Source organism: Chionomys nivalis, chromosome 13 (assembly GCF_950005125.1).
Source record: "Chionomys nivalis chromosome 13, mChiNiv1.1, whole genome shotgun sequence".
Lineage (NCBI taxonomy): Eukaryota > Metazoa > Chordata > Mammalia > Rodentia > Cricetidae > Chionomys > Chionomys nivalis.
The window spans coordinates 69,014,728-69,039,023 of record NC_080098.1 but is presented as its reverse complement, the minus strand read 5'-3'; the positions used below and the strand labels follow the sequence as shown (position 1 = coordinate 69,039,023).

At 44.2% G+C, this 24,296-nt stretch overlaps 1 protein-coding gene across 10 annotated transcripts in view; it reads right to left on the bottom strand.

Annotated features, from left to right (window-relative positions):
- The window catches only part of Nsd1 (nuclear receptor binding SET domain protein 1), a 114,697-nt gene extending 91,722 nt beyond the window's left edge, over positions 1–22,975 (bottom strand). For 3 of the 10 annotated variants that reach the window (XM_057787192.1, XM_057787195.1, XM_057787197.1), the window contains exons 1-3: positions 21,743–21,978; positions 20,769–20,882; positions 19,939–20,028 (exon numbers count right to left, since the gene is read on the bottom strand). In XM_057787192.1, coding sequence (XP_057643175.1) covers positions 19,939–20,028; positions 20,769–20,798 — 120 coding nt within the window. In that variant the 5' untranslated portion in view covers positions 20,799–20,882; positions 21,743–21,978. Of the gene's footprint in view, positions 1–19,938; positions 20,883–21,742; positions 21,979–22,030; positions 22,221–22,885 lie in introns of those variants that run through there. The other 7 variants (XM_057787188.1, XM_057787191.1, XM_057787196.1 and 4 more) reach the window with 5 other exon arrangements.
- Between the last annotated feature and the right edge of the window lie 1,321 nt (positions 22,976–24,296).

The window sequence follows — 24,296 nt, the reverse complement described above, 5'->3', positions numbered from 1 at the left end:
CTCGAACTCACAGAGATCCGCCTGCCTCTGCCTCCCAAGTGCTGGGATTAAAGGCGTGCGCCACCACCGCCCGGCTTACTTTTCCATCTTTTTTTTTTTTTTTTTTTTTTTTTTTTGGTTTTTTGAGACAGGGTTTCTCTGTGGTTTTGGAGCCTGTCCTGGAACTAGCTCTTGTAGACCAGGCTGGTCTCGAACTCACAGAGATCCGCCTGCCTCTGCCTCCCGAGTGCTGGGATTAAAGGCGTGCGCCACCACCGCCCGGCTTACTTTTCCATCTTTATAGTCACTCAGGAGTTAGAAAAGAAAGAGCATTTCCTTTTTAAAAGTCCTCGAGAATCATTTTGCCAATCAAATAAGAAAGACTGTAACGTTAAAATTTGTTGATTGAAATTTCAAAGACTGAATGAAAACCTGTATGGTAGCAGAGGCCTTTAATCCCAACACTCAGGAGACAGAGGCAGGCAGATCCTGTGAGTTTAAGGTCACATGGTCCACAGTGCTAGTTCCAGGTCAGCCAGGGCTACAGAAAGAAACTCTTGGGAGGTAGGGGAGGAAGCAAAGAAAAAAAAAAAAAAAAAAGAATAATTTGCCAATCATTAATAAATATTATTCAAGTCATAAATCTAAGTAATGTATATTCAGTATTTCTGATGTGTCAAGCACAATGATCCTCCTTGGATTCTCATAAGACATATATTTTTACACGTATTTACTATATGCCTAATAGTAATAGTTGTTTAGTAAAAGGCAGAGCCAGGATTCAAAGTTGGATACACAACTGAAGCTCAAACTATTAATGACTGTATTCATCATCCACTGAGTAAAACCTTAGTTACTTTAACTCCTTATGATAAATCTAACCATAACTGAAGACATGAAATTGGTTCTACCTTCTCTTTATATACCAATTACAAATCGATTACATTGCATTATGAGACACAATGCCAAAAAATAAATGTGCTAAGTTGTGAAGGAAATGCAAATCAAAATCACCAGCAAAATAACAAGTATTGATGAAGAAAAGTATGATGGTGACTTTAGTACAGCCCTGTTAAGAGATCAAAAGATCCAGGCTGGAGAGATGGTTCAGAATACAGAGAACCCAGGTTTGGTTCCCAGCACCCACATCCATTAATTCCAGTTCCAGGGGATCTGACACCCTCTTCTGACCTCAGGGAGCACATGGCATTCACTGAGTAAAGATGCATGCATGTGGGCAAAATTCATGTGCATAAATCTAAACAAAAAAACTTTCTAAGAAATTAAAATATTTAAGATAACATGATAACCACATATCCCAGTAATTCTACTCATAGATATACTCAAGACTAATGGATACATACCCAGGGCTTGAGGGTATAGTTCAGTGGTAGAGTACTTGCCTATCATCTCCAGGAGCCTGTATGCCATCCCCAGTACCAGGGAAAAATACACACACATAGAAATGCATATGAATGTGCATAGTCAAAAAGAAAAAAAAATTCAAATGGTCACTAACTAAAGAATGGAAATATAAAATGTGATTTGTGCATACAATGGAAGATAAAAGTTGGCCTTCCCTAATTAAAGAGTCTACTTCTGCAGATTTATCAACAGTAGATCAAAACTCTAATTGAGGAGAGTAGGGCACAAAGGTACAAATCTATAGTCCTAGTACTTAGGAAGATGAGGAAAGATCCCAAGTTTGAAGTCAGAGAAGGCTATGAGTTCCAGGTCCTACCATGGGGAAGCACAGACAGGCAAGGCAGATCTCCAGAGCTTGCTGGCCAGCCAGTCTAGCCAATCAGTGAAGCAAGATCCAAGACTGTGTTCTGACCTCCATGCATGTACAACACTCACATATGAACATACAAACCACAAAATCAAAATTTTGAAAAAATAAATGAGGTAAAGAACAACTGAGGAAGACATGTTTGATCTCCAAACACAGGCACACCCATGTGTACACATATACACACCATTGCTTTCAACTCCACACAAAATAAACAGGTAAATAGTCGAGTGTGGTAGCACATGCTTATAATCCCAACACCTAAGAGATGAAGGCAGGAGGATCAAAGCCAGCCTCAACTTTAATGTATAATCAATTTTGAGGCAATCTTAGACTACCTGAAACCCTGACAAAAAAAGGGGAGGGACAACTGTTGAAAAGGCTTAGCAGCAAAGATCATTTATTTCCCAGAAATTCATGTATTAGCTCACAAACATCCGTAACTCCCAGGCATTCATGTAGTACATTGCAGCACACAACCATACACATAAATCTTTATTTTATTTATTTATTTATTTATTTATTTTTGGTTTTTCGAGACAGGGTTTCTCTGTGGCTTTGGAGCCTGTCCTGGAACTAGCTCTTGTAGACCAGGCTGGACTCGAACTCACAGAGATCCGCCTGCCTCTGCCTCCTAAGTGCTGGGATTAAAGGCATGCGCCACCACCGCCCGGCACACATAAATCTTTTTTTTTTTAAATATATTTATTTATTTATTATGTATACAATATTCTGTCTACATGTATGCCTGCAGGCCAGAAGAGGGCACCAGACCTCATTACAGATGGTTGTGAGCCACCATGTGGTTGCTGGGAATTGAACTCAGGACCTTTGGAAGAGCAGGCAATGCTCTTAACCACTGAGCCATCTCTCCAGCCCCACACATAAATCTTTAAACAATTAATAAAAAGATATGATATATAGAAAGACCAGGTCTCAAAATTAAATCCAAATAATTATAAAAAGATGCTAACAGCTATATCCCATGGCCCTAAGACAGCAAAAGATATTTATGCTATACTGAAACTCAGTGATTAAGAACAATTCAGTCTTTAATCCCAGGGCTATAGAGAGACTGCATCCAAACAAAAGAGAGGAGACAGACACAGAACAGAAGTAGTTCAGGATCACTCTTGGACTCTCCATGTGGATTATTTCGCAACACTGACTAGTCATTTCTGCTACAATTAAAAAAAAAAAATTTAAGATTGGACAGTGGTGGCATACACCTTTAATCTCAGCAATCCCGAGTTCAATTCCCAGAAACCACATGGTGGCTCACAACCATCTATAATAAGATCTGGTGCGCTTTTCTGGCCTGCAGCCATACATTGTATAGATAATAAATAAATCTTTAAAAAATGAAAGACAAAAAACAAAAAAAGTTCTAGGCTGGTCAGGGCTACACAATGAGACTCTGTCTCAAAATGTTAAGAAACAAAAAGGGGCCGGGCGGTGGTGGCGCACGCCTTTAATCCCAGCACTCGGGAGGCAGAGGCAGGCGGATCTCTGTGAGTTCGAGACCAGCCTGGTCTATAAGAGTTAGTTCCAGGACAGGCTCCAAAACCACAGAGAAACCCTGTCTCGAAAAACCAAAAAAAAAAAAAAAAAAAAAAAAAAAGAAACAAAAAGGGGGGTGGAGAAGAATCATTAAAAATAAATAAACGAAAAAGAGAAATAAATAAACAAATAAACAAACAAACACTGGCCAGGTGGTGGTGGTGCACACCTTTAATCTGAGCATTTGAAAGGCAGAGGCAGGCGTACCTCTGTGAGTTCGAGGCCAGCCTAGTCTACAAGAGCTAGTTCCAGGACAGGCTCCAAGGCTGCAGAGAAACCCTGTCTCAAAAAACACTCCCCCCTCCCACCGTAAAATTTAAAACACAAATAAATCAATTTCATTCTTGCCAATAATTTTTTCTCTCAACATCTGATAGCCAATGTTGTAACAGCAATTCTCATATCTTTCAGTCTATGCCATGTATGAATACTTCTGTATGTTAGCGCAGATAATGGTTCTGAACACTAGCTTCATATCCTAACCACGTGAGGAAGCTTATTAAATAGCAAATGCTGACCAATTATTCCTCCACAACCAACTGCACATCAAACTAAAGACTCTCTGTGTCTGAGGTAGAACTCTTAGTAAATTAGCTACTTTTTTTTTAAAGCACCAGAGATCTGCCAAGATTGAAAAAAAATTCATCCCAAAGTTAACCAGTACTTGTTTTTGAGTCCTGAGGCTTGGGGATGGAGGGACCACAAAAAAGATAATCTATGAATTAGTACAAAAGTCTCACCAGCATGTGATAACTGACTCCATATAATTTCAGTGTTGCTTTATCTCACATAGCAAAATGAATAAATAAAAATTAAAAAAATTATGCAAGCACTAATTAGATACCTACGAACCAAAAGCTGCTAAAAATATTTGTTTTGTTTGCTTGTTGCTTTCAAGATAGAGTTTCATTGTGTAGCTTTGGAGTCTATCCTGGAACTCACTTGGTAGATCAGGCTGGCCTCAAACCACCACCACCTGGCTAAAAACATTTTTAACAGTAAAGGTGGTAGCAATTATGATTAAGCTGTTATAGATATCACAAACTACCAAACACCAGGACTAAGGGCAAAGTAACACATATGCTTTTTCTACTAGCTCAGAGCAGACATTAAAAGCAGTGTCAGCATAACTGCAGTATCCTTAAGAATCAGAAGTGCATGCCTATAATCCCAGCACTCGGAAGGCAGAGGCAGACGGGCGCACATCTGAGTTCTTCAAGGCCAGCCTGGTCTACAGAGTGAGTTCCAGAATAACTAGTGCTACAGAAAGAACACAGAAAAGCGAGAGAGAGAGAGAGAGAGAGAGAGAGAGAGAGAGAGAGAGAGAGAGAGAGAGAGGAAACAGAACGACAAAAACAGAGAGGGAAACAAATCAGACAGGTCAGATAGCTCAGTGGCAGAGCCCTGCCTATCACAAAATTCTGGGTTCAATCCCTAGGGGCTCCCAGCACCGCAAATAGAAAGAAGTGCCACACACAGTGGCTCAGACCTGAAATCCTATAATACTTGAAAAATGGGGCAAGAACATCACATGTTTAAGGCTAGTCTGCAAAACTAGACAGGTCAACCTAAGCTCTACAGTAAGATCATCTCCAAAAACAAAATTTTGCAAGCACTTCTGGGAATCAAACCCAAGGCTTGCCACTGAGCAACATCCCAGCTCCAAAAAAATTATTAAACAGCTGTTGCTCATATTAAATTAATCTCTGACTTATGTCTTAAAAACAACAAATATTAGAATAGCTGCCCTAGCGATTTTACTTAAAGCCATTATTTTTTTGTCTCCTTTCCTCCCTCTGTTTTCCCCTTAAGAGACAAGATCTCACTACAATAGGCCAGGCTAGATTCAGAACTCATGATCCTCTTATACTAAGTACTATAATTAATTACAGGTATGTAACATGTCAAGCTTCTTTCTACTGTCTTAATATGCTTATTTTCCCATCCCTCTCAGATAATGGAAACAACCAGACCTGTGGCACTGTCTATGGCTCTCTACAATACTAGGTATAAATGAATCCTTACTTACCACTAGCTAACTATAAATTCAAACAAGTTACTGAACTTACCTAAGTCAAGACAACCCTTTATTTATAAAATGAAAAAAATGTGGCTGGAGGACAGCTTGGTCTATAGAGCTAGTGCCAGGACAGGCTCCAAGGCTACACAGAGAAACCTTGTCTCAAAATAAAAAAAAAATAGAAACGAAAAAATTAAAAAATGTGAAGATCAGAAAAAGTATCACCAAGGCTAGAGAGATGGCCCAATGGTTAAGAGTGGTTGCTGCTCTTGCAGAGAACCCATTTAGTCCCCAAGCACCCACAACCACTTCAGGGGATCCAACAAGCTCTTGACTGGCCTCCTTGGATACGTACATACATATGCACATACTCAGAATATAAACGAATAAATGAAATAATTAAAAATATACCTAAAAAAATAAAAATGAAGGGAGGTGCTATGGTGTGGTTGGTAAAAGTGATCCCCAGGACACACACGATGAGAGGAAAGGAAACTCCCACAAGTTGTACTGTAACCTCCATGTGTGCCATGGGACAGGAACACCCCACCCTCCACACTCGCATAAACAAATAAATGTAATAAATGTCTTTAAAATAAGACAGCAAGGTTTAGGAGCTGGTGGCGCATAACTTTAATCCCAACACACAGAAGGCAGAGTGAAGACCAAGCAAGGCTACACAGTATCAGAAATGTATTCTGAAGATTGAAACAAAATAGGCAATGTGAGACAATCATTAGCCTAGAATGATGAGGTGATGACTACCCTTGAAATTCACCAAAGCTCAAGATTCAAATAACCAGTACTCAACTCCCAGGCCTCTATAACCTCTAGAGCAGTTCTACACCACTTACAGCCTCAGCAAAAAGAAAACAGTGAAAGCACACCATTCACAGAAAGAATCTGCTGTGTTCTGAATTTGTTGGATGGGCTGGCTGGCTGAGATAGGCTCTCATGCACCACATGCTAACCTTAAATTTCAACGTGTCACATAGCCAAAGATGAACTTGTTACAATCCTATGTTCATCTTCAAAGTACAGGGATTATGTACCAATTATGTAGGTACCATCACACCTGGTTTATGCAGTGGTGGGATGAAAGTGCAGGTTAGTGCAAGGCTTAGTACAAGTTAAGCAAGCAATGTACCTACTGAGCTCTAAAGGCCATGTGCTAAGGATTCTTTTATGACCCCAACTAAAACAAAGCTGTAAAACTTCACCTTCATTCACTCATGCAACACTTACTAGAGTCTAGACCTTGAGCTATGAATACGCGAGATACAATTTCTCTGTCAAATAACCAAGTCAAAGACCAGCAAGATTGCTCAGCGGTAAAGATGCCAGGCCTGACACACTCACTTCAATCCCCAGAACTCACACAGTGAAATGAGAAAACCAACTCTCACAAGTTGTTCTCTGACCTACATATGAGCACCATGACAGATGCATACATTAAGTTAATCTTTTTAAGTTTAATTTTTTTTAAGGCTCGGAGAGATGGTGCAAATAGTTAAGAGCAGTGGTTGCTCTTTCCAAGTACCCAATTTTGAGTCCCAGTACCCACCTGGTATCTCACAACCATCTGTAACTCTAGTTACAGGGTACCCAATGGCCTCTCTTTCTGGCCTCTGCAGGCACAGGCACACATTCAGTACATAAATATACATGTAGCCAAACATTCACACACATAAAAGGATTTGTTCTGTATTCTAAAAGAACTAAGTTGAAAGCACTCAGGAGGCAGAGGCAAGCAACCTCTGAATTTGAGGCCAAACTGGTCGATAGAGCAAGGACTAAGACAGCCAGAGCTAAAGTACGGTCAAGTGCTGGGGTTTATCTGCACATTCAAGGTCCTGAATTCGACCATCAGCACTGAAAACAAACAAACAGAAATTATAAAGTATAACAAAGACCAACATTAGGGGCCAGAAAACAGCTCAGCTGATAACAGTACCTGTCACGCAAAACTGACAACCAAGTTCACTACCTGAAACTTTGGTAGGAGAGAACCAACTCCAAAAAATTGTCCTGTGACCTCCATTTATGCTTCCATGCCATGCACACGCACACAAATAATTTCAGGTTTTGTTTAAAAGACCAGTATAAGCCACAAGGGATGGCTCACATTTGTTATCTCAATGACTTAGAAGGCCGAGGCAAGAAAATCGTTCACTTCAGTTCAGGGCCAGCCTAGCCTACATAAGACTTAGTGCCAAGCAGCCTTCTGACTCTACCTTACCCAGTCATGACTCTAATCATAACAACATAGCACTTTTAGAACATAAGCACCTACTACAAAGTCAAAAACCCATCTACTGGCCAAACACTATCATGGTCTAACCTTAAGGTAATTCAACTGCTTGAGTACACAGTAATAACACTACCTGACATGCTCAAAGCCCTGGGTTTAATCACTGCTATCACAAGCATATACACAAACACGAATACAAACACAAACCCTCAGTGTCTCCTTTGGGGGGGTTGTTATTATAATTGCTAGATTTGTTTTTATATTTATGTTTTGTGTGCTTCTTATGTAGGCACGAATCAATAAGTATGAATGTAGGGGGTCCGTTCTATCCTTTCATCATGTGGAATCCAGGGATTGAACTCAAATCAGGTTTAGTGACAAGGTCTTTTACTCACTCAGCCATTTTTCTATGTTCTTTATTAAGGCTGTTATCATTTGTAAGTGTGTGTGTGTATGAGAGAGAGAGAGAGAGAGAGAGAGAGACAGACAGACAGACAGACAGACAGAATATGATTATGAGAACGTACATGTAAATGCAAATGCCTGAGAAGGTGGCTAGATCTTCAGGAGCTGTGTGGTATCTGAAGTACGTGCTGAGAACTAAACACAGGCACTCCGGAGAGCAGTGCACACTGTTAACTGCTGAGCCAATGTTCTAATTTCTTCATCTTCTTCTTCTTCTTCTTCTTCTTCTTTTTTTTTTTTTTTTGGCTTATTTGCTTTTTTGTTTTTAGATATAGATATAGGGTCTCCCATGTATAACCCAAGGTGACCTGGAACTCACAACATATAACATGAGCTAAATTCAAACTCTAGGTAATCCAGCCATATGTTATTGGCTTGGTTTCTGAGACAGGATCTTACTATGGAGTCCGGGCTGGCCTCAAATTCTCAATCCACCTGCTTCAGCTTCCTGAGGGTTACAATTTCAGGTTTGTGTTATAATATGCAGACTATGTTATCCTTAGATACCTACATTTTTAGTCATGCAATGAGATACAGAACTCAATTATTGCAGAACTTAGGTACATTAGCAAAATACTGAAAACAAACTCAATGCTCATCAACAATTAATTGTAGTACATCCAAACAATATGAAGGCTGAAGAGATAACTCAGCAGTTGAGAGTTGAGTTCCCAGTACCCACATGACAGCTCACATGGTCTGCAATTCCAGTTCCAGGGGAAATCTAATACCCTCTCTGGCCTTCCAGGGCACTGCACACATATGGTACACATACATAACAGGCAAACATTTATACACATGAAATATAAGTAAAATCTGTTAATAAAAAGGATGAAGCAATTCTTTTGTGTGTTTATACTGTGTATGTATGTGAGTGCACATGTGCGTGAACACAAGTAGATGGGGAAGAAAAAGGATAATTTGTGGAAATTGGTTTTCTACCTCTATATGGGTTCCAAGATCAGATGATCAGGCGTGGTGGCAAGTGCATTTACCTGGTGAGCCATCTTGCTGCCCCCCCTCTTTGAGACAGGATGTTATATAGCCCAGACTTGCCTCCAACTCACAGCGTAAACCAGGATAGCATTGAGCTCTGGTTTGGCCTCTAAACACCAACAACTGGAATTACTATTATGCACCACCATTATGACAGCTCTTAATGTACATGCAGAATATAGTCGCTCACATCACAGATAAAATATAGTAAGATACAGACAGTACAGAAGAGCTATCAAGGTTGTTTTCTCAAATGTGTAGGTGGATATATAGGCCAAATGATATATACTTCTTAGTTCCTTAGGAAGGCAAGACAGAAGGATTGCCTGATCCCAAAGTTATAAGGTGAAACTGAGGAACACAAGAATATCCTGAGGAAAAAAGACAAAGTATTCTGTAAGAAAAAAATTGTTTTAAGTATTATTCATATGGGCATTTTGCATTCATGTCAGTGTACTACAAGCATGCCTGGTGCCCATGGAGTTCAAAAACAAGGTATTAGATGTCCTAGAACTAGAGTTACAAATGATGTGGGTAGGGGCTGGAGAGATGGCTCAGCGGTTAAGAGCACTGACTGCTCTTCTCAAGGACCAGAGTTCAATTCCCAGCACCCACATGGCAGTTCACAACTGTCTGTAATTCCATTTCCCAGGGACCCAACACCCATGGCAAAACACCAATGCACATAGGTATACAAAGTAAGTTCCAGGTCAGTTACAGAGAAACACTGTCTGTAATATTAACTGCTTGCAAAAGAATAACCTCTGCATAATTTGAAATGTTATAACTTTACTTTTTCCTTTTCTTTTTTTAATGGTTTTTCAAATATCTCTGTGAATTCAAGGCCTGCCTGGCATACAAAGCTGTCAAAGAGAAATCCTGTCTTGAATAACAAAGATAATAAATAAATAAATAAATAAATAAATAAATAAATAATGAATGAATGAATGAATGAATAAATAAATATATGCAAGTTACATATGGATGACTGATAATGCTTTAAGACGATGTAGCCTGATTATATGACTTCCTCCAAATAACTTAGTCTTCAGACTCTACATATTTTTGTACATTTTTCAAGATAGGGTTTCTCTGTAGCTGTGGTGCCTGTTCTGGAACTAACTCTTATAGACCAGACTGGCCTCAAACTCACAGAGATCTGCCTGCCTCTGCCTCTTGAGTGCTGGGATTAAAGGAATGTGCCACCACCACCCAGTCTCTATTTATTTTTTTAATTTACTATTGAGACAAAATTTCCATTATATAGTCCTAGCTGGCCTAGAACTCACAAGAGATCTTCCTGCCTCTACCCCACAATGTGCTGCAGTTAGTGGTATGTGCCCCCTCCCGTTTATACAGAATGCTGGAACTGAATCCAGAACACTCTCACACGTATGTAAACACTGGGTTTACATACCCAGATAGATTTACTTTTCTAAATTACAAATTTAACCAGCCCAATAGTACATGTCTGTGATTCCAACATTTGCTCGGAAGGCTGAAACAGGTAAGTTCTATGCCAGTCTGACAACATAGGGAAAAGTAAAATAAAACGAAAGGACTAGAACATATATAATCTATTAAGGGATAAAAGATTCAAGTATATTACCCGTAACATTGTGCTATTAAGCAGTGGGAAGAAGACAGGAACTGGAGATGCTAAGTAAATAGGCACAGCACTACAGTTAGTTCCTGGTAAAGTTCTAAAATTCTTCACTACATGTCTATTTGAAAATTAAGCTTGAGAGATATCAAGATGGTTCCATGGGTGAAGGCACTTGCTGTTAGACCTGACTGTGTGAGTTCAATCCCTGGAACCCATAGGGTACAAGGAGAGAACCTGCTCCATCAAGTTGTTCCCTGCCTTCCACATGTACACTGTTGCAGGCATATATACACACAAAGGTTAAATTTTTTTCTGATGGGTATAGTGGTGTATGCCTTTAATCCCAGGTAAGTGGGATTACAGTGCTATATAAAAAAATCCTGACTCAAAAAAAAACAAAACAAAACAAAACAAAAAAACAAACAAACCCAAAAAACCCTAGGTTGTGGTGGTGCATGACTTTAATCCCAGCACTTGGGAAATAGAAGCAGGCAGATCTCTGTGAGTTCAAGACCAGCCTCATCTACAGAGCAAGTTCCAGGACAGACCTCTAGAAAAAAAATAACAAGGCCGGGCAATAGTGGTGCACACCTTTAATACCAGCAATCTGGAAGCAAAGGCAGGCTGATCTCTGTTGAGTTCAAGACCAGTCTGGTCTAAGAGAGCTAGTTCAAGGACAGGCTCCAAAGCTACAGAGAAACCCCCGTCTTGAACCCTCCCCCCAAATAACAACAAAAAAGTTAATAGCTCAACTACTGAGCCATCTCTCCAGCGCCCAAATTGTTACAGTTCTTTATGGAAATCAATGCAGATGTAAGCCTATCAAGAACTATTAAAGTCGGGGCTGGAGAGATGGCTCAGTGGTTAAGAGCATTGCCTGCTCTTCCAAAGGTCCTGAGTTCAATTCCCAGCAACCACATGGTGGCTCACAACCATCTGTAAAGAGGTCTGGCGCCCTCTTCTGGCCTTCTGGCATACACACAGACAGAATATTGTATACATAATAAATAAATATTTATATAAAAAAAGAACTATTAAAGTTATCTTTGTCATAATTCTGTCAGTTATCCTCAGGAAATAATGTCATACATATTATAAAACTGACAAAGTACCTAGTATCAAGACCTCTCCTACCCAGGCAGTAGTGACGCACACCTTTAATAGCAGCACTTGGGAAGCAGAGGCTGGTGGATCTCTGAGTTTGAGGCCATCCAGAACAGCTAGGACTGTTACACAGAGAAACCCTGTCTCAAAAAACAAAAAACAAAAAAAACAAAAAAACTTCACTTACAGGTGGGTGTAGTTGCTCGTGCCTATAATCCTAGTGAGAGGCCAAGACTGGAGTAAGCCTAAGCTACAAAGTAAAACCCTATGCAAAACACAAGACTCTAATATCTAATATCACCTCTAACAAAGACCTGATATTAGAAGCTTAATTTTACTTGTTTATACAGTAACACTTCTACAATTAAGATGTTTGCAGACATTTCAAACCAGTTGTGACAGAACACACCTGTGATCCTAAAACTCTTCAGTTTATGGTCGGTTTGAGCTATACAGCCCTCAGCTCTTTTAACCAAAATCACTTTAAACTCAGAATCTTATTATCCTTTAACGGTTCTGTAATTCTTTGCAGATTATGGCAGAGTAGGACTCCTTATTTAAAACGCACCATATTATATACGGTATGCTAATTATAAAACACATATAAAGTTTAGGAGTATAGAGGGATCCCCTCCTATGAACAAGGCAGTGGGTCCTAAAATTGACAAGAAAATACTAATTTTTAAGAGGGAGGAACCTTGAAGCAGATTCTCACTCCAATAGAGGCTATTCCATAATTTGAGCTCAAAAGCCCCACCTAACTAAGCCTCCTGAATACTATGACTACACAAGCTTAAGCTATTATGTGCCCAGACCTTGTTTTGGTTTTCTGAGACAAGATTTTTCATATCCCAGTCTTTCTGTCCCAGCTCCTGAACACTAACATTACACACGTCCCACAAAACATAGATCTTTAATACATTTTATAAAGAAGAATGGATGGTCTTTTATTGCTTTTTATACGTGATCTCCTTATGTAACCCTGACTAGCCTGGAACTTATATTGATCCGCCAGTCTGTACTTCCCAATGTGCTGGGATTAATGATGTGTGCCACCACTTCTAGGCTACAATAAAATTTTTAAGATGTGACAAATAAATAAATAGGTGCTTTGGGTATAAAATGTCAGTAACAATGAGTATGACATTAATGTCCACTGACAGCAAAGCCATACAGCACAGAAAGAAGTAGAGATGACATAGGGAGTACACCTTAACTTAGAGCAACTTCTTTCAGACTGTTCCTGGTACATAAGGGACATCACATAACCAGTCATTACTTTTAACAATATCTAATAGCCAGGCGGTGGTGGCGCACGCCTTTAATGCCAGCACTCGGGAGGCAGAGGCAGATGGATCTTTGTGAGTTCGAGGCCAGCCTGGTCTACAAGAGCTAGTTCCAGGACAGGCTCCGTAGCTACAGAGAAATCCTGTCTCGAAAAACCAAAAAAAACAATATCTAATATATTAAAACAGTTCATCCTTCAAAATGTATTTTATCCTTCTGGTGCCCCTTCCCACTTTTTAAGAAAGGGTCTCACTGTGTAGCCCTGGCTGGCACTCACCACATTCAGCCTTCCAGCTGAAGTATTGAAGGGGTTAGCAATGCAGCTTAGTTATTGCCAGATGATCAGATACTTCCCCAGGCTCTGCAGAGCCCTAGGTTCTATTCTCCATTACCTGCATATACCAGTTATAGTGGTACATGCTTAATTCCAGCACTGAAGAGGTAGATGGAAAACTATATATGAAGTTTACAGACATCTTCCAACAGAAAAGGAGTTCAAGAATACCCTTGTGGGCGTAGTGGCGCACACCTTTAATCCCAGCACTCAGGAGGCAGAGGCAGGTGGATCTCTGTTGAGTTAGAGACCAGTCTGGTCTACAGAGAGAGTTCCAGGACAGATTCCAAAGGTACAGAGAAACTCTGTCTCGAAAAAACAAAAAACAAACAAACAAAAAACACCCTGGGATACTATTTTTTAAAAAGGAAATATTATATTTATGGTTAGGCATGACAGTGCATGCTTCCCAGCACTTGGGAGACAGAGACAAATGGATCTCTTTGAGTTTGAGACCAGCCTGGTCTGTAGAGTGAGTTCCGGGACAGTCAAGGCTACACAGAGACCTGTCTCAAAATATAAACATAAATAAATAAACAGTAGATGGATGGATGGATGGATGGATGGATGGATGGATGGAGTCACATTTGTGTGTGTATGCGTGCATGCACGTGCACGCGAATGTGTATGCACATGTATGTAGAATCAGAGAACAACTTACAAGGATCAGTCCTCTCCTTCCACCATGTGGGTCCCAGGAATTAAAGTTATTAGGCTTGGAAGCAAGTGCTTTTTACAGACCAAAACCAAAAAGAACAAAAAGGCCTTTATAATTTCATGTTAACAGCAGCAGACACAAAAACCTGATGTAATATGTAAATATTACATTCATATACGTCAACTTATTGGTTCTCCAATTTGTAAACGATGGGATTACCAAATTTAAGCAGACAGGCACTGCAGCATATGCCTACAGTCTTAGGACCTGGGAGGTGAAAAAAAAAACATTAGGGATTCAAGATCATCCTCACCTACTCAGTCGATGAGTTTAAGGTCAGCCTGGGCTACATGCTTGAGATCCTATCTCAAACAAAAGGTAAAAAGGCAAAATAAAATAATGCTTATTGAGTCATTAAAAAATGTACATCATCTAGAGTATACACAAATATCTCTTAAAAACTGAGTCTTATAGCATAGGGCTATTCCTGATACTCAGGAGGCTCAAATAGGAGGATAGTAAGTTCAAGGCCATGTCAGGCAACTTAGCAAGAATTCTGTCTCAAAAGATGTAAAAAAAGGATGTGTGTATGAGTATGTATGTATATATACATATATTAGTGGCAGAGCCTACAAAGTATGAAAACCTAAATACAATTCCCACATTAGCAACCCCCACAAAGAATCCTCTGAAGATAAATGTCCAAACACGTTGTAGGCTAAGGCAGGAGGGTCCAGGAATACAAGTCACCTGGACTATACTAGTAAAATGGTTATCATCATCACTGACAATGCAACTACCACTGAATAATTTAACTTAAAAAAACAAAAAAATATATTAATATATTAAGCAAAGACAAAATACAAATAGCAGGGACTAGAGAGATGGCTCAGCAGTTAAGAGCACTGGCTGTTCTTCCAGAAGTTCTAAATTCATCAATTCCCAGCAACTACATGGTGGTTCACAACCATCAATAGTAGGATCTGAAGCCCTCTTCTGGCATAAAGTCAACAGAGCAATCATATACATAAGATAAATAAACCTAGGGCTGGAGAGATGGCTCAGAAGAGCATTGTCTGTTCTTCCAAAGGTCCTGAGTTCAATTCCCAGCAACCACATGGTGGCTCACAACCATCTGTAATAAGGTCTGGTGCCCTCTTCTGGCCTGCAGGCATACACACAGATAGAATATTGTATACATAACAAATAAATATTTTTTAACAAAAAGATAAATAAAGCTAAAAAAAAAAAAAAGCAAATAAATAAACATAGGACTGGGCAGATGGCTCAGAGGTTGAGAGTACTGATTGTTCTCCCATAGAACTTGGATTCAATTCCCAGTATCCATATGGCAACTCGCAACCATTGGTAAGCCAAGTTCCAAAAGGTCAGGTACACTTCTAGCCTCCAAGGACACCATGCACAACTACTATATAAACATTCATGGCAAAACACCCACACACAAAAATCATTTTTGAAAAAAGCATGCATTAATATCAGCAAAAATATAAGTTAAAACAACAATGAAGGAGCCAGGTGGTGGTAGCACATGCCTTTAATTGCAGCACTCGCGAGACAAAGGAAGGGGAATTTCTGAGTTCAAGCCAGGCCAGCCTGGTCTACGAAGTAAGTTCCAGGAAAGCCAAGGAAGATATATAAAGAAACTGTCTCCAACCACCCCAAGCCAAAAAAGAAAAAAGAAAGAAAAAATATAATGAAGGGACCTGGGAGACAGTTCAGATGGTAAATCACTAGCCTGCCAAGCCTGATCACAAACTCTATGCCCATAATCCACAAAACGCCAGATGCAGTAGTATGTACTTGTAATCCCAGCACTCGTAAGACAATGGAGATAGACGGAAGGAAGAGCCAGGAGATCTACCTGGAAACTCGTGGACCAGATAGCCTGGAGTAGTCGAAAAGCCTTAAGAAGTGCAAAGAGAGCCTGGTGGTGGAGGCAAATGCCTTTAATCCCAGCACTGAGGGGCAGACAGGCAGATCTCCGTGAGTTCAAAGCCAGACTGGTCTACAGAGCAAGTTCCAGAAAAAAGGAAAAAAAAAAATGTACAAGGAGATAACTAGGTCCGGGACCCACTTAGTAAAGAAACCTAACTTTCACAAATTGTCCTCTAACCTCCTTATGCACACTGGGTAATAAAAGGGTAAGTTCAAATCATAAATACCCCCTTGTTTTGTTTTTATGTGGAACCTAGAACCCTATGCACAGGATACATAGCTATTGGGTTACAACTCCAGCAGCTGTTATCTGTCTGGAACTTGACCGTGTGGTTTTGGGTTTTTTTTTTTTTTTTTTTTTTTTTTTGGTATATGTATGAGAGAGAGTGTGTGTGCCTTACTATGAACCCAGGCTACTCTTTTTTTTTTTTTTTTTTTGGTTTTTCGAGGAAGGGTTTCTCTGTGGCTTTGGAGCCTGTCCTGGAACTAGCTCTGTAGACCAGGCTGGTCTCGAACTCACAGAGATCCGCCTGCCTCTGCCTCCCGAGTGCTGGGATTAAAGGTGTGCGCCACCATCGCCCGGCCCAGGCTACTCTTGAATGTACTATGTAACCCAATCTGACCTGGAGCTCACCATGCTTTATTTATCCTTCAGAGTGTTGCGACTACAGGCACGAGTCACTCCACCGTCTTATTTTGTTTAAATTTATTCCAAGATTTTTATATTTACTCTTTTTTCATTTTATTTCGTGTACAGGCATTTCTGTCTGCATGTATATCCTGGGTCTAGAGTTATGGAGGATTATGAGCACTACGTGGGTGTAGGAACCAAACCTGAGTCCTCTGGAAGATGCTCTTCAACTGCTGAGCCATCTCTCCAGCCTCTCAAGATTGATATTTTGAAGTGTGTGTGTGTGAGACCATGAAGACAAGATGAGGTCTCCCTGGATCTGGAGGTACAGGCATTGTGAGCTGCCTGATACAGATGCTGGGAATCAAACCTGGGTCCTCTAGAAGAGGAGTAGGCACACTTAAATGCTGAGTTGTCAACCTAGCACACAAACCTTTTTTGAACAGTATTTTATTGTGTATCCATGGCTAACCTTGAACTCTATATGTAGACCAGACTAGCCTGGAACTCAGAGATATACCAGCTTTAAGGATCAAAAGTGTGTGCAACATCCAGCATTTAAATCTCATTCTGTAACCCAGACTGGCTTCAAAATCAAATCCTGCCTTCAGCCTCCCAATTGCTGTGATTACTGACATGTGCCGTGACAACCAGTTTAATATTGCATTTTAAGTGACAATGATATAAGGTGAAAGGATCAGTTTGCAATCAGATTTTCTTAAAGATCCAAAGTTACCTAGAGACAGTTTTCACACAGTGAAGTTGTAGCTAAGTAAATCAATGCAAGCAGATGAGCAATCATTGTGACACATGAATGTAATGGTAACGGGGAATTTGAGGCCAGTCTACGCTACTCAGAAAGAAAAACCAGGTGTGGTCAGGTAGCAGTGGCGCATGCCTTTAATCCCAGAACTCAGAAGGCAGAGGCAGTCAGATCTCTGAGTTCGAGGTCAGCCTGGTATACAGAGCTAGCTTCAGGACGGCCAGGACTACACAGAAAATAAAAAGGAAAAAGAAAAACCAAGTGTGGTAAAGCATCTGTAACTCCACCTTTTGAGAGGTAGAAGCAGGAGGATCAGACAGATGTTCAAGGTCATTCTCTACCATATAGAAAGTTCAAGAACAGTCTACATTACATGATTCCCTGTCTCAAAAATATATACAAAGGGCTAGTGAGATGACACTCCAGATAAAGGAGCTTCCGCCAAGCCTGATGATCTGAGTTTAATCCCAGGACCATGGAGTAGAAGTCCAGAACTAACTCCCATAAGCTGTCCTTTGACCTCCACATTCCTGCCACACCATGTGAATGGATAGGCTCAAAACCACATTGCAAATAGTAAATGTAACAAATCTGCAGAGTCACTTCAAAGAGACTTGTAAATCACTAAGGAAAGCCGGCTGTATTCAATCCTGACTGAAACGGTCAAGTACCATAAAGACTGACCTGTAGCTCAGGTTGGTCTCAAACTCAAGGTAACCATTCCTGCCTCAGTTTCTTGAGTGGTAAGAAACAGGCGTGAGTCACCACATCTAGCTCACTTTCTTTTATGACATCTCATTTTACAACAAGGCTATGAAGACCCACTCAATTAATAATAAATCATTGCCTGTTCTAAGTGTTGAGATCTATCTTTTTTTTAAAAGATGTCACCTAATATGTAAAATGTATACAGGTTTGTACCAAGAAAAAGAAGTAAATAAAATTTTCTGTATCTATACAAATTTATCAACTACCTTGTTAGATACACAATATTCTCAAAAGGTTCATTTTTTTTTTAAGACAAAGTCTCGGATTGTAGAGCAGGCTGACTTAGAACTCAAGATGTCTCACGAGTGCTCACCCTCAAGAGTGTTAAGAATATAGGTGTGAGCCACTGTACCAGCTCTGGTGCAGTTTTAACAGGACCAATACTAGACCACAGATACTTGAAGAGAACTACAGGTTTACATTTCTTTATTTCTATTCAATCTATCTCTACATTCAAATCTAATGCATTTATGAAAACAAAGACAAAACTATACACATGTACAATAAATATCAACATGAACCCAAGAAAAGCTTTGTCCCAGCTGCCAGTAGGTTTTCAAAATAACCTATATACTCTAATAAACATCCAGGACAACAGAAATTCAAGATATCCACCACAGCAATTCAAGCTAAGAAACAAAAGTATCAATCTTAGCTGATATAAATCAGCAGAAACAAAGGTGACACACCCACGTTCTCTCTCTGCAACTTTCAAGATAGATAGAGCTATGGAGTTAAATAAACTTTTAATGTCCTCAAAACAATCATCTATATGCTATAAAAAAAAATTTTATGAAATCTATGTTGTATTTTCAGGCATCTGTTGACTCCCAACAAAAATATAATCCTCTTTGGTGACATTATCAGTGGCCATTGACAAGACAGGGTTAGAGCAGAAACAAGAATCAAATGTGTAAAGCTAAGAGATCTTTCACACAGCAAGTACTTTTAATTTCAGAAGTGATGAGACCGGGGCTAAGACAGCTCAACTGTCATTAACTAGTCAAGAAATGCTAGGTTCTGAAAAACAAGAACTTTATCTCTTACCGCCCTCCTGCAATAGGATATAACACTATGGGACTCATGCGTTCCTCTCCATTTCTACACACATGTGCACGCTTGCACACAAGACCTATCTACACATACACTTCAAATTTTAAAACTAGAAAAGCTTATCAAGTCCAAGTCAGTGGTGGTGGTTATCAAAGGCATAGACTGCTGCAATGTTACAAGTAGTTCAGAAAACATTAACCTAATTTAAATTTTGAGTGCTGGCCAAGTTTCTCATCTTAGAGCCAAGCTAAATCTGTGTCCAAAATGCTCTTCAACTTGGAGCAAGTCTGGCCCCCCGAGAAAACAAGTCACGCTTTATGCAGTAACAGGACTTCACATCACACATTGGTTCCCCTGAGCTAATAATGGCATCAGCAGACCAAACGTTTTCGGTTTTGTTGTTGTTGCTTTGTTTCTTAAAGATAATCAAATGTATACTTACCTGCATTTTGAAAATGTAAACCTGACCTCAGTCTAATGCCTTCACAGCCTTAACACATAGCCAATCCTCAATGGAGCAATCTGGGATAAACTATAAAGAACCAACTCACACAATAGAGGTAAGGTTTAAAAATCAAGGAAAAATTCCCCAAGAAGCTCATCGTTAGCTTCCAGCTAAGAACTGGCAAAAAAACAAATTAGTTTAAGTTTCCCTTTAAGTGGCCTGTATGTATACACCGAAGTATATATTTAAGTTGTACCAAAAACTGCTTACAAATGGCAATTCCTGTGAAGTGGATGATGATGAGGTTCCGGGTAATTCTAGCATGTTTCCTAATGTACTGGTACTGGAGTCTGGATCATCCTGAAAAGATAAATTTATTGAGTTAAACTGCTCTTCTATGGTAATGTTTGTATCTCCTAGTGAAATGGGGGCTGGGAGGAGGGCTGTTTTTTCATTGCTTCCGTCCACTTCACTTCTTTGTTTATTTTTCTGTTTTTCAGTTTCAGGAGCTAAAGGCAAGAATGGCCGTTTGGCTGCACCATGTCTACTCTCTGGTGAGCTGTCTTGTTCACGTCTCACGGCCATTTCTACACCAGTTTCTGATTTAGGCTCATTATTGCAGGTGGCATTGGTCTGAGTCTCCTCAAAGATCTCCTCTATACTCTCATCCTCTGTGACTGGCTGTTCTGGGTCCATTTCAGAATCTACATCTGCATCGTCCACACAAGTAAAATTCTCAAAGTGCAGAAAGCCATTCTTGGTCGTCTCTGTTACTCTCAACTGGAGTTCGGGGGAGTTATTACAAGAGGGATCCTCTTTCATAGCAAGTGCTGTTGGACCACCAGGACTCAAGGAAGTGCGAACAACTGGCGACTGAGCTCTTGAATCGCTTTTTGCAGGGCCTTGAAAGGACTCTGATCCATCAGCAGACCCACTTAAATACTCTACATTGATCATGGAGGCCAAATCCTGTAGTCTCCGCAGTGGAATGTAACAAGATGGAGAATCTTGTCCATAAGCATTTTGGGATGTTCCACTGGCAGTCGGTAACTGCATAGTACACCCTTTAAGTGGCTCAGAAAAATTGGATTGACCATTACCGAAAGGGCTGTCCTTGTCTTCGGGGGCATCTAAATTCACTGGATTAGAAAAGGACAGCAGACAATTCCTTCTAGAGAGTTCGCAAGTCTGATCCATACTGTGCCCGCATCAACCTGGAATCCAAAAGACACAGCAATTAATCTGAGTTAACAGACCATCTGACTCTTCTCTTCAAAATGGCAGCCACTTCTGAAGGCCTAGTGGCCTTTCTGCTGCACTTCCAAGGACGGAAAAAGTTCTCCAGGCTGAAGACAGGAAAATGGCCTCAGTGAGTCTCCGCGAACTACATCTTCCCGGAGCTGGGCAAATCCTGCCACATGGAAACAGCCCGTTCCTCTTCCCTGCACTGCAGGCTGCTGGACACTGGGGCTGAACTAAAATTAAAACCCTTTGGCAGTCAAAATTCCCAGATCTCAAACGAGAACCTCATCCTCCCCACGCCCAAGGTCCGGCAGCCAAATCTCTTCAAAGAGAAGGGGCTGCGGGTCTCGGGGGCAGCTTCTGGACGCTGCACAAAAAGGTACCCCCCTCCTCCTCCTCCTCCTCCTCCTCCTCAGCAAGCTGGGCGCAGCGGTCACAATAGCGCTGCACCCCGCGCCCAGTCGGCGCCGGAGCCTTCGCAGCTACCGTGCGCAGGCCTCAAGCAAGTTGGCCGAGGCGGGTGTGCCCCGGAGCTCGCCTTCCTGACTGCAAACATCCTGCGTTCACAGCTGCAAGGGCCTCGAGACCCGGACACGGCCGGGAGAGAAGCCGAGGCGGCCGGCAAAGCCGAGGCCGGGTAGCAGCAGCTGCTAAGAGCTTGACAAACATGGCTGCTGCCGACGCCAACGCCGACCGCCCGGGCCGCGCTCCTTCCCACCGCCGCGGCAGCGCTTCCCGGCCGGCGCCGTTGGCACTCATCAACACTCAGCAGCAAGCAAAGTTTGCTGCGGGAGGGCGGCCGTCCCCGCGCCCCCCCCCTCCAGCCAGCTACCTGAGGGGACGCAGAGGCCGAGGTGCGCGCGGCGGGGGACGGCCGGCGATGCACGGGCCGCGTTGGGAGGAAGTTCGCCGCAGCCCCGGCCGGCTAGGCCTTGAGGCCGGCTGGTAGTGATGGAGGCGGGGGAGGGGGCCGCGGCTGCAGCGCCGCCAGCCACCAGCCCTGGCTCGGCCACCGGCCCTCCGACCGAGTCCCTCAGCCCACGGCCACCACCATCTTCCCGGCCCCGGCTGTCTCCTCCCTCCCCCTCCCGCCCGTCGCCCACCCCTGCGCACTAGTTACCGTGCCCCGCGCCCCCTCCCGGGCCAGCTGGGGGGAGGGGGTGACCCTCATTACACTGGGGCGCGAGCGGAGCGGAGGGCAGAGAGAGGAGCCGCTCGCCGCACCCCCCTCCCCCCCCCCCTGCGTCTCTCTTCGGGCAAGAAGGCAGCGAAGGCGACCTGCCCCGGCCTATTCCTCCTCCGCCGCCGTCGCCGCCACCTCCTCCTCCTCACACCCCCACCGCGCGCGCCCCCGCGCCGGCGCGTGCTCCAGAGAGCGCCTCGCACTGGCCCGCGTGTGCGACGGGAGCCCCGGGCGCGCGCGCAATCCCCTCCCTACCCCCCCCAACCACCCGCGCGCGCTCCCGCGCTCCCACACGCGCGCTCCCACGCCTCACTCTTCGGGGTTCAGGGCGGGTGAAGTCGGGCTCGCGAGCGGGCGGCCCAATCAGCGGCGCGGCGGCTACCGCCCCCTCCCCTCCCCCTGTGCGCCCGCTCGGGCCCGGGGCCTACGGGCTGGCCCTGGCTGCCCGGGCGGGGCCGGAGGCAGGCTCCCTGGGGGCCTCGCGCGCCTCCGGGGAGTGGCGGGGCCTGCGGGCGTCGTGGGTGGCATCTCGAGCCCTTCACCTACCTCGGGGCTCGGCCTCGGCCCCTGGTCGCACACGGCTCCCGCACCCTCCTCCCCGTGCTGCTGCACCCCAACCCCGGAGACACCTGGCCTGGCTGAGGCCTGTCCTGCCGGCCCTGCTCAGGCCCGCGTCAGCCCCAGCCTCCATCTTAGGTTACAGCCCGGGCTCCCCATCCACTGGGCACCTGCCCTCAGCCCGCTGGTTTCGAGCCGAGGCCAAGGCTACCCCCCTATTGCCGTAGGGCTCACCTGGGGGCTGGGGCTAGGGTCTTCGAGGCCTCAGGCCCCGAGCCGACGTGGCCCTAGGTGAACCCCCTTGCCCAGCCGCACCCCAAACCCACACCACCACCACCACCACGACAGACCAAGCTGAACAGGAAACAAAATGGAGGCAGCAGCTCGGGTCTGCCTCCCCGAGCCAAGCCTGTCCAGCCCTGGGGCTCCCTCCTGCCGCAGGCTCGACGCCCGCGAGGCAGGGGGCTGGCTCCTCCCGGGAGCCTCGGGCAGCCGCCCTAGAGCAGAGCAGGCGGGCCCGGGACTCGGCCCTGCGCTCCCCACGGCCCCTCACCCACCCCCTTTCCCTTCCCCCTTCCCTCGTTCCTCTCCCTCCCCGGGCCGGGCCGTGCGGGGTGAGCGGCTCCGGGGAGCAGGGTCGGGTTACCCGCCCGGGCACTGGCCGCAGGACCGTGGCCTAAGCCGAGGGTGGAGGCCGTAAGCCCCCCCAGCTCTGAGCCCACGCCCTGCACCCCGACCGGGATGCAACCCCACAGCGCGCCCGCACCTCGGCCAGCCGCTGTGCAGCCCCCGCCCCGTGAGGCCGAGTCCCTAGTCCAGACAGACACCGCGGGGACGAAGCTCCTTGGTCACCCTCGGGCCCAGGGGTCTTCGCTGCCCCGGGCGGGGCGAGGGGAGCCCTGGGGGGAGGGGTCCACTAATCCCTGCACCGCCTCCCGCGCCTAGGCTGGGTCTGGGCCTGGCACGGCGGCCCGGGCTGCGGGCGCTGGCGGCCTTGGCTAGGTGCGGTCGCGCGGGGCTAGGGCCCGGGAGGGGCAGCGCCTCGCACAGCGGACGCTGCAGTTCTCCGCACCCAGGCAGATGGCCCTCTCGAGCGCGCCTCACCCCTGAGGCCCAGGCATCGGGACCCCTGCGGGACTGCACGGGGAAGACGGACAGGCTAGCTGGTCCGGCCAAGCCTGAAAGACACGAGCCCCCGGCCTAGGGGCAACTCTACGTGAGGATGACGGGAACCTCCGAGCGTGCACTCAGCACCAGGGCCCCCGCAGCACCGGTCTCGTAGGGCTGTGGAGCGTCCATTCCTCAAAGACAGTGGAAAGACAGGTCAGGGAACCCAAGCCAGGCCTGGTCCCGCAACTCCAGTCCCCTGAGGCTCTTCTCCCTTCCCGGACCCCGCTGCTTCCTGGGCTTGCTTCACAGCAAGAAGCTCACCTCAGGCATTACTTGGACCTTAGAGCGTTAAGCGCATCCTTGTTGTTGTGAGAAAGCCATATTGGACCGCCAAAGAATTTCCGCCTCTTCCAGAAAGCCTTCTGTGATTTGGAGTTCATTTTAAAGCTGAGGGCGCCGCCCTCGATGGCCACGTGACCACCATCCCTCCAGAGGCTTAGTAAATGTGCATAGTTGTTGCCCCAGTAGAGTGTTT